The sequence below is a fragment of the Trachinotus anak genome, unplaced genomic scaffold, assembly GCF_046630095.1.
Source record: "Trachinotus anak isolate AG129_WGS33_773 ecotype Australia unplaced genomic scaffold, CSIRO_AGI_Tana_v1 ptg000005l, whole genome shotgun sequence".
Classification (NCBI taxonomy): Eukaryota; Metazoa; Chordata; class Actinopteri; order Carangiformes; family Carangidae; genus Trachinotus; species Trachinotus anak.
Genome location: NW_027273856.1, coordinates 24,726,179 through 24,737,347, shown reverse-complemented (window position 1 = coordinate 24,737,347; position 11,169 = coordinate 24,726,179). Strand labels below are relative to the sequence as shown.

General features: G+C 40.3%; 1 protein-coding gene across 3 annotated transcripts in view; it reads left to right on the top strand.

The window, feature by feature from the left end:
* Window positions 1-11,169, top strand: part of LOC139622102 (protein EFR3 homolog B) — a 30,289-nt gene that overhangs the window by 2,054 nt on the left and 17,066 nt on the right. The window contains exons 1-3 of one of the 3 annotated variants that reach the window (XM_071479232.1): window positions 1,524-2,079; window positions 8,362-8,438; window positions 10,961-11,088. In XM_071479232.1, the coding sequence (XP_071335333.1) occupies window positions 2,073-2,079; window positions 8,362-8,438; window positions 10,961-11,088 (212 nt within the window). In that variant the 5' untranslated portion in view covers window positions 1,524-2,072. Of the gene's footprint in view, window positions 1-1,523; window positions 2,080-2,151; window positions 2,365-8,361; window positions 8,439-10,960; window positions 11,089-11,169 lie in introns of those variants that run through there. The other 2 variants (XM_071479230.1, XM_071479231.1) reach the window with 2 other exon arrangements.

Below are 11,169 nucleotides of genomic sequence, written 5' to 3'. Positions count from 1 at the left end.
TGTCATGTTTTAAGCTGAAGCTGACCTTATTTAGTAGTTTGCTGAGGATACTTGCACTGGAGCACTGGCGTAGACCACCACTGAAAGGAACACTGGCTGTGTTTGGAATTTAGCACAGGTTGCTGTAGACTAATTAAAGGGAAGTCCCATTTATTTTTAGTCTGGGTCATATTTAATTGCTCTCAGCCTTAATCTTGACTGATTCATAAAATCTTACATTAATAAAAGGTTCACTGTGAAATGTGGTGTAGCTCTACAGGAAATATTGGTTCAGAACTGCTGGCGTGCAAGAACAAGGAAAACATTGTCACATTGATTGTCCATGATGCCAGTTATTCAGGCAAAGTTAACCTGTAATTCAACCCAAATTAATAATCAGAACAAATTAGCAGTAAGTGTAAAGATAATATTCTCCTGACCAAGTTTAAGAAAGTATCTTCACTATAAACCTGTAAACCCAAGCTGCAGTGAAATGATTGTGTCAGTCTGTACAAGGCTGCAGTGTAAACATCAGCAGCTTCAGTTTTCCCATGAATATGAAGGTGTTCTCAGACTTTTGGACCTGAAGCTGTTTTTATTAGTCACCCAAATGAGAACAGTTCATCACAATCTGTAACTCATTGAAGCAGTCCTGAGGGAAGTGTAACACACCAGTCATAATCAATGAGCACTTTTGTTATCATACAATCAAGCTTTATAAAGCTTTAATATATACGCTGGTACTATCGTGACTATTTCCAAAAAGCTGATTGTTGTGGTGAAGGTCAAAATTTATGACATATTATTGATAAACTGATGTTGGTAGTAAGGAAAAATTGTGAACCAAAAAGGTTGAAATCCATCTCAAGCACTAGTTCATGCTTTAAAAGGATGTTGCAGCATTGTGAGGTTTCTGGTGTCATTGCAAATTCATGCATTACAGCCAATTATATGAACATCATAACTGGTTTTATCTTTGTCGTAGTTATGGCTGTGTGGTAATGTAGACGAATACATTACTTGAGTTGAAAGTTATGTTTGTCTGGTGCATTCATTGTTGTGCAGGTGAGAAGCACTGCCATCTGAGAGATGTGAGCCAGTTGCTCAGCAGTGTGGTGTTTTTGCACGATGGTTGTAGAAAATTCAACCTGGAAGAGAATGAGTAAACATTGGCATCTTGAAAAGAATAATATTTCTCAGTTTTGCAGTTGTACAGCTTTTTAAAAAGGCAAATACCAGTAAACATGGGTATATAATCACACGTTTTCTGCTATTTTTGGGGTATTAAAAAGGTAACTGATTAAAAACTGAAAGATGGGCATAATTGAGGTTTTCACCTGCCACTGTGGCTGATGGAGTAAAAAAAAATGTTTGCAACCCTGAAAGAATGAAGAAAGAACGACAGATAGGCATTTTGATGGTAGCCTGGAAAATGGATGAAAATATAGCAGGAAGTTGCATAAGCATAGAAGGAAAAACTGAAAGTAAGTAAAGCAGGAGGTATGGGAAGATTAATGACGGAGAGGAGGGAAACAGTGATGCTGGCAGGGGGTGGAGAGAGGGAGAAAGGAGATTGCGTGGGTGGGAGGTCTTCTCCCTTTCTATCCCCGCGGTGCACATTTCTCTCTTATTCTCTCTCCCCTCCTTTTTCTTTTTCTTTTTCTGCAACTGAGAGAAATGATTAGAAGTGAGGTGGGTGTGTTTGTATGTGCGCCTGCATGTGAAATCTGCACTACCCCTTTGAGAAGGAGCGCTGCTGCAGAAGACAAACAGGAAAATCCAAGGTCATCACGGCACGCTTTTGTCTGACGTTGCCTGTCAGCCCCCTTTTGTGCACGTGTGTATACGTCTGTGTGTGTGCGTGTCTGCTCGGCAGGGAGTGTGTGTAATTCATTGCATCGAGCCAGGCTCTGCACCAATCACGGTGCGCATTCATATGCCTTTTAGCTCAGAGCACACGTGCAGGCGTTTATTCCAGAGTGAGCTGTGTGTGTGTGTGTGTGCCTCTTGGCACAACAGTGTGTCTGTAAGAGCGGCCGAAGCTGCATTAAGGAAATAAGCATCTGCAGTGAGAGACTCCAACATCACGATTGATGTACGGTAAGAACAACAGTCATTCTTCTGATATGTACTTGTGTGCTCGTTCTTGGCTGTGTAAGCATGTGAGTTATGTGAAACATCCAGCGTTCAGCCAGTTTTCCTACATTCTACAAACATGCTTCCTCTTAGCTTTCTTGTGATAGACTGCAGTGTAACCTCCTAAAAGCACAGTATGGGAACTTGGTCTCGTATGAGGATACTTTATTAAATAACAGTATTGGCATATTTTTTTGAGGATTTTTTTTAGCTTGAAAGGAGACACCGCTTTCAAGATGTTTATTTTCGGTAATAGACACTTTACTTCCATTGTTTCCTTCTGTTATATTTGAAGTGGTGACATTTGGTTCTCTGCACTTATAGCATAGTCAGCTAACTGTGTTAGTTATCTGTGTGAGATGTTGTTGAGCTCACAGTCTAGATGTTCAATTTTCTTGCTATCTTTTAAAGTTTTTTTGATTCTTCAGTATTTTAGGTAGCATATAATAAATTGAAAATAGAAAAGCAATATATGTGTTATTCAAAGTTAAAGCTTGGGTTACGTTTCTGTTAGATCATCAGATCATGCTCTTGGTGAACTGTTATTGCTTACTGTCACTCTGGTGTTACTGGGACGTGTTGACATATGGTTCATTGATTAGTGATAATTAAAGATGTAGGCAGCTTTGCTTTGAGTTTGCAGACTATTGATGGACAAATGCTTTGGTTCATAGGCTAATGAATTACCAACACAGATACTGTACACTGGAAGATGAAGCTCAATTTGGCATCACTGTGCATTGCACTGGTGAGCTACTGTATGGAAATGGGCTCAGGGCTTGGGACCCTCATAGCCTAGTTTCAGTGCCTGTTTGACTGTGACTCATAGTGTGTCGGATTGGCCTTATGTCACGAGGATTTGTTGGCAGTTGGCTCTGTACATCAGAGTGTTGGATGCATTATATCAGACATGTTTGCTGCCACCTACACTGGATCGAATGTGGGCTTTGAATTTGACAGACATGTACATGAATTGATGGTTGAAAAAATGTGTATGCTGTACATATGCCTCTGCAAAGTGCGTGCACAATGTGTATGCGTGACAATAGCCCAAAGATACATTCTCAATAGATAAGCCTTTTCGTGACAGAGAGAAGAAGGAGTAAATTGATGTGGTTATATATGTACTGAATTTGAATAGCTGTCAGTCTTGGCATGCCTTAGTGACAACAATTCACATTTATCCCAAATGCTATCTGCCTCTTCTCTGAGATGCTCACCTTCTCTCCTCATCTGCTGCTGCACAGCTCTCCCAAACTCACTGAGCTTGTGTGCATATTAGTTGGCTGTTGAATTAGCCTTGCTCATTATTTGTTATTTACCTACACTCTCCTTGCCTTTTGTTTTGTACTTTCTGTGTGTTTATAGATTCTGTTGTGTGCTTGCATTTCACCGTGTGAATCCACTGTTTAAAGATGTTTTGTCCCTCCTTGTTTGCTGATTTAAAAATAGCAGGACTTGGTCTGTCTCCCCCCTCTTGCTTATGTAATAACACCCCTGAAGGGTAAGATGCTTTGTAACCATTGTGAGAAGTGTCATGTATTTTGCACAGGTATAGATGTACATTTTATAACGGATTACTACACAGTAACAAAAAGTGTATGCTGTTTTCTTGAGTATGTTTGTCTATGTGCTTGTGAATGGGCCCTGTAAAACCAGCACACCAGTGCTCTGCATGACCCCAGGTGAAGGTGAGGTCTAAATGTGTGTTGACAGTTGTGTCTCCCCATTTCTCTCTCTCTCTCTCGCTCTCGCTCTCACACACAAACATACACACACAGATCCAAAATGTCTTTAATATTTTAATATTCTTGCAGGGCATGAGGACTATATTTATTATGTCTTGTCAACCATGTGACTTTGGGGAACAACAGAGCAGTTGCAGACAGCAGATGCAGATATGATACTACAAGATCTGCTGGGCTACTTGTCTTCTTGTCTTACTTGTCTTACTCCTACCTTCTGTGTGTGTGTGTTTGTGTTTGTAATTAGTTTAACTATTATAGTCCTGTAGATAAAGTCCTTTTGTCTTTGATGCTGATGCACCTTCATTGTGTGGTGAGGTTGAACTTTTTGATTTGTGTTCGGTGCTGATATGTGCAACTCACTGTGCAGTAGTCCTGTTAACACTTGACACTGTTTATGTACACGTGTGGAGGATTTTTAAAAATATTATCATGCACAAACATGTCTTTCAGAGCTATGTATTTTTTTTGTTTGCCCCTATTTTTCTCACTTCAGAATGCAGTGTTTTCTCTCCTCTCTCTATCTCTCTCTCACCCTAATGTGGAAACGTTAAGCTGACATCCTGGGGGAAATGGAGAGTGTAATCTGTTAATGTACCAACCCATTGTTACGGGGATAAAAATAGCATTGTGATTGGCTGGCTTCTTGTTGTGTTGATTGCAGGGGTGGAGACCCCTCACATGTGTATACATATGCACACTTAAATTCATCCTGCATGGTTATGTGTCTTAGCATCTAGTCAGTGAAACAAGCAGATATAACTGACCAATGTTCCAAACTTTGGTGCATCAGGGTGCAGAGATGTCCTCCTTCTCTTTATTATCTTGTTCTCTCCACCAACAACCAGCAATTAATTGTTCCTCAGTTTCATTCTGCTCAAAGTGTGTTTGAGCATGTTTGTGTTTGGGTTAATGTGCAAGTGTGTATCGAAGTGCGGAGGAGGTCGGTGTCCAGCCCCTAAATGTGTTGTCAGCTTGCCATGCAGAGTGGGTGGATGTCGTGAGATCCCCTGCTGTGTGCGCTTTTCACCGCTGTCTTCCAAATTCCTGTCCACCCACCTTGTTGCTCTCTCTTAGCATTTTCCACACTAACCCGACATTACCAAAACCAGAGCTCTGCTTATTATTTTTTAACACAAATTGACTGTGGCATGCTGGAAGCAGGGTATGTGAATGTGAATGAATTATGTGTTACAGTGAGCAGCAGGTGAGACGTCAACCAGGACACTGACTGTTTTTTGAGATGTAGAGAGTGCTTTTCTGCTTTGAGCTGAATTGGCTTTTGTCACAAAAAAACCCCCAGTTGTTCAGATGTGTCGTGCAGTTGGCCTTCCTGCTGGCAACCAATGACAGCAACTTCAAGGTCACACGAAAAAATATTGGCCATTACAAAGATGACTTAATTATAATTAATTGCAGTGGAAGTGCACATGCTTGCAGTGCACCACAGGAGTATGAAATAATATGTAATTTGCTACATCCATATTTTGGACCAATAGCATTACAAAAACTTTCCTTTTGTTACCTCTCTGCTCCTCTCAAAAATATCATTCCTCTACTGCTGACAGAGAGGACAGGACAGATTTGTACTGGACAGAGAAGATGCAATAAGTAGCACTAATCTGTGAGTCATATTTAATCCACCTCCCCCATCACACTTCCATCTCCATTTCTATCTTGTCCTCTTTCTCTGTCTGTGTCTCTCACTCTTTCTTTGTCCTCCACCTTTCCCTCTCTACACTTGGAACCTGCTGCATTTCCATTAATTTAGTGGCGACTCCTACACTCAGTACACCAAGGGTGACCGAGGGAGGTAGAGGGAGGTAGAGGGAGGTTGGGTGGGTGCGTGTAGAAGGGGGAAAGGAAGGACAGAGGGGGGGAGCAGTGCAGAGGCCTCATTAGTGTTTGAAGTGATGGAGGAGAGAGTAGCACTGCTATGAATAGACACAGCTCTCAGAGATAAGCCTGACCACCAGCCATGCTCCTGCTGCGGAGTTCAGCAGAACTTTTAGAGAGCAGACAGAAAAAGAGAGAAAAAAGGAGGCCTTTAAGTTATTAAGACTGTAAAGATGCCTTGTATTCTATTAAAAGGCTTTTCCTGCCTGCATTGACTCTCCTCTTCCCAGGTGTAGGTCACTGATAACATACCACAAGGCTAATGAATGGAACGGACATAACCCAGAAGAGGAAATGTTATTGCTTTCATAGCCTCATGTTTTTTGGTTGCGTGTGTGTGGTGGTTCTTCAGGTTTCCATTATTTCAAATGGCCCGTGTTTTTGTTTGCTATTTATTATAGTTCTGTATCACTGGGAGATCAACTATATTGCACTAGAAACTTGGTTGTTGCTTGTCTTGCTCAGTGGTGTTATTGCAGGGTCAGCATGTCTATGGACATTGGTGAGTCAGGCACGTGGCTGCTGATTACCTCCATCATCTGTGTGAAATGTGCACAGTTGGTCCATTTCATATAGAGGATATAATCTTGTAATTTTTTGCGACATTTAACACAAATTGACAGCTGATTTGAATAATCTAGTCTCTGTAGGAGGCAGAGTGTCTCATAGTGTGTGTTGAACAGTGCGTTCAGGCACAAAGCTTGTTGCTGGCCATGCTGGTTAAAGAAGTTTTATACATTTAAGGTGCATAAAAAGATTAAATGTATTGTCTTGGTGTCATGAGTTACTGTAAGGAAGAATATACTGTGTATTGGATACAGTGTGTTGTGAGACAGGGATGGCTGGTAATCTTGTTAATGTCTGGTCAGTATGCTCTCAGAGTTTTAGTTCAAGTTTTAGTGCCACATCAGTGAATAAGGCTTCAATCTGTGTAAGAGCAAACTAAAATAATGAATAATTAAACGATTTTCTTTGGGAGAATAGTAGGAAGGAAAATGACGTTGGGAGTGAGGGAGGAAGGAAGGATAAGAGAAAAGCTGTTTCTTTGCAGGTTGTTTTACTTTTGTTTAGCGCACACTACATTTTTCCTGTCTCTGTTTGAGGTGTCAAACTCATATCATTCATGAAACCCGACTGAACTGCTGACAGCAAAATGACCCACTTTTTGCTGATTACTGTTTGTCACACCTAAACTCATATGCCCATATGTATAGAAGAAATGTTATGGAGAACTGTGTGAAGGGTTAAAAGATTCATTTGCTTTTTTTTTTTAGGTTATCGCTTTTTTTCTTCGTTCTCCCAGTGTCCCCTTATGACTCACCACTGCTGAATTCCCTCAGCCAATCAGAAGCAAGCTGCCTAGCTTGCTTTCTCCTCAGTGCAAAGTCAGAAAAATCACTCTTCAGTGTGTTGCACTTTTCTCTCCAAGGCTGTCTTGGTTGTTCAAAGAGAAAGAGAGACAGAGTGTGTATGTCTGTGCCTTTGTGTTTGTGTGTGTATTGTTATCTGAGTGGCATTGTTGTGACTGTGATTGTCTTGTGACCACATTCTTTCCATATCTGGCCTCCTTCAAATGTCTTTTCAAATGATTACCTTCACTTCGCATGGGTTATTAAAGGGGGATAAAGGCTGTTATTGTACAACAGTGCAGGGACAAACTGTGGAGGTGCAGACTAAGCTTTCGTTTCCCAGAAGCTCCATAAACATGAACATATCTTAATGTTTTTAATCTTGGACTTAGTGGTTTGAATGATGGCATTATTCCAGTACTGATAATGGTGGTCAACATTTGGCAGCTCTGTTCTTACAGAGCTGTTGACTGTGGAGTCTTGTGGAAGTTTGTGATGCTTTTTGTGTTGATGCAATTAGAGTTATGGATAAAGTTCTTTCAGTCTGCTTTGTCTGTCCATATTCAGCAGCTCCCGAGTAAATTCCTTACTTCTCTACACTTTGGCTGATTATTCTTATCTGTCACAGGAGGCTAGACACAGCCACCCCTCATAAAATGAATGATGTGCACATTTCTAATTAAGTGTGCCACTTAAATAAGGCCTTAAAAATAATAATGACAGGAATATTGTTAATTGCAGGTTGTTAGCTTACTCATTATTATTTTATTAGCTACAGCTCAGTTTAACAATTTATGATTAACTTCTTTTCATCAGTAATTTTTTACCACTGCCTCTGTGTATGTTCATTTGTTAATGCAAAGTCATTATTTGTTGCTGTCTTAAAATTACTGTATCATAAGTTATTGACTGATTGTGTCCCTCTGTTCATTGAATGTGTAGGAAATTCAACAAAACAACCATCATGACATAGTTGTTTTAGTCCTACCTACAGAATGTAGTGTCTCTAACCTTACCTTTGGAACAAGTAGCTGATACCTTAGAGATACCTTATTATTGCGCTGTTCTTTCATTACACAGACTAATAGCACTACGACAGAGAAGGGACGAGAAAAGATGATGTGTTTACATTTTCTGTGTTTCTTTTTGTTTTTATTGCATTTCTGTTATTTATACTGTATATGTCTAATTGACCATCTCTCTCTCTCTCCCTTTGTTTTTCTCTCTCCACCCTCCCCTTCTCTTGTCTTCCTCAGGGGTTTGTGGTTGTTGCGGGGCACTCAGGCCTCGGTACAAGCGCCTGGTAGACAACATCTTCCCAGAAGACCCAGAGGTGAGATGCTCAAATGACACTTACTGTTTCTTTAGTAATCTCTTGTCTTTGAAAACCACATCTTGCACATGATTATCCATAGAAATCATGTGGAGCTTACTAAGGTATTTGCTGAATTATTGGTAAAAGCTGTTGTTATAACAACAGGGTACTGGATCTTCATCAAGGTTAGTTAAGTTTATTTAGTTATTTAACTTTAAACAAGACAATGCACAACAGAACATCAAAACAACAGAAATGTGAGAAATTAGTACCGTACCAGATTTAGCTGGTAGCTTTCCATCTGTAGTCCCTAAGCATGTAAATATAAACACAGTGTTAAGATAACTTAAGGAGAGTGAAGGTGATAAGAAAACTTACATAAGTGTCTTCTTCAAAGCTGTTGGTGTCAAACCACAGACCTCATCTTCGCTACCATTTCCTCTGATAAACTTAGATCTGATACAGATGACTCATAAAGAGAATTAGTTTAGGTGGAGAAGAAGGAGCCAATTTGTTGCAGAGGAAACTTTTCAGGAGAGCCTCTGTTCTGCTGCAGTAACCCACTTTACCTGTCAGATCAGTGGGCAGAACTGCAAAGCTCAGGACAAAGTAGTACACACAGACCTTCTTTCACTGTTGGCTGCACACCTGCACATTGTGCTCCCAAAAAATAGGTTCCTAAGTTTGGCTCTAAGCTGCTCGGGCTGAGACTGTAACCAACTGTATCCCAGCAGTTTGGGAAAAGGGAAGCTGTCTGATAACATTTACGCAATATTATGTCACATCATGCGCTCATAGATATTTAACAAAAATCCAAAATCAGCTTTTCAACTGGAGGGTGTTGTTTTATTGTCAGCTGCAGTATTCTGGCTAGGTGATCATTTATCGATTTCAGCCACAGGACGTTTTTTAGAGGCAGACAAAAGCAGAGCCGGCCCTGATCTCTAAAATAATTCTCCCTAGAGGAATAAACCTTTTTTCACATAGACTCTTGGACCTGTAAAACTAGAAAGCACAGGTGCAACTAATGACATGAATGAGTGACCATATTTCATTCAGGACTGTCGGGCAGCCATGCCAACAGGAAAGTCTTAAATTAAATGCTGCCATCAATAATGTTATTATTATTATTACCTGTGCTTTTCTTGCTATGACATGTTATATCTGCTGTGAAAAGACCTATTTATTTATTTAGTAATGGACTCTGTATAACATATAAAATACATAAATGCTACTATTTGACGAATTGTACCAGAGTTAGGCTAAGGCAAATTTTTATTTGCAGTCCCCTGACAGGTGAAAATTAAAACTTCCACACAATGATGAAATGGCACTAAGCAAACGAGACAAACAAGACAACACTTAATACAACACTTAATACAAATTACACACAGTAAGGGGTGAGCCTCAAGCATTCCTTCTTGCCTCAGGGTCCTGGAGGTGTACAGGCCCTGGAAGGATTGGCAGATTGCAGCCAGTTAAGTCAGTTCAGTTTAACCTCAAAGCTACTGATAGAACTACATCTTTATATGTCTGAGTGAGGCTTTCACAGAGAAAGCTGGCTGCCAAAAGGCAGTCTGAAGAAAGGGAACAGTACAGTCTCTTACAGAAAAGGCTGTGGACATGGAGCCACATTCAGGTAATGACTATCAAACTTCAAATTAACTTCAGCAAGGTGTTTGGCCAGAAGTGCTGCTTCCACTCTCCTGCATGTATGATAATTGGCATTTTATCATGCAAGACATTTTGACAAGTCAACAAAGGAAAAGCATGTGTAAATAAAAATTAATAATCTTCAGTCTTCAGTTTCAGGGTTGTGGTATTGTGCTTGCTGGCTCACTGTCACTCTGTCATGGCTGACATGGGACACTTGAATAAAACGGAGCCACCTTTCATGTAATTTGTAATACCTTTGTTTCCCCTACTATATAAAGCCTTGGTTATATTATGTTTCTGTTCAGCGGACTCCAAAAGGGCCTGTGGTTGTTGCTCATACATTCCCAACTGATTGTGACTTTTTATGCTGTTTGCCTCCAATGTGTCTTAAGTGGAAAAAACATTATTGTTTGCTGTTTTTTTTTTTTTTTTTTGGTATATGATGAATGATATTCTGCCCACGTGTCACAGGAGTGTATAACTACTAGATTTTACTACTCCTCCATATAGCTTTGTAGTCTTACCAATTTTTATTCATTTTTGAGAATGCTACTTCATTGACTGCATGTTTTAGCCCTTGTCCGAAGGGCTCTCAATGGACTCCAGATGTTTTTAGCTCTCTCCTCCCTCTGTCCAAGCAGAGCAGTGAAATAGGTCAATGGGGAAAGTAGGAGGTGAAACTGAGGGATCTAGTTATACTGTTACAATTTGGGTTTTGAGGAGAGTTACACACTATACTATGCGCACAACTGTCTTAGCTCAGAGAAATGTATTTAATAATTACATGAGTGAGACCCTAAAACTTTCTTATCTTCTGTGTTATGACTTTCTTTCTTTCTTTCTTTCTTTCTTCCTTCCTTCCTCTCCTTCTTACACCCTCCTAGGATGGGCTAGTGAAAGCCAACATGGAGAAGCTGACATTCTACGCCCTGTCAGCTCCAGAGAAGCTCGACCGTATCGGAGCTTACCTGTCTGAGAGATTGTCAAGGGATGTGGCCCGACACAGATACGGGTGAGCAACACCAGTCAATTGCCATTCAGCAGTAGACTCCAGAAAAACATTTCAGATTGTAAATCTTTGCCCTGACAAATG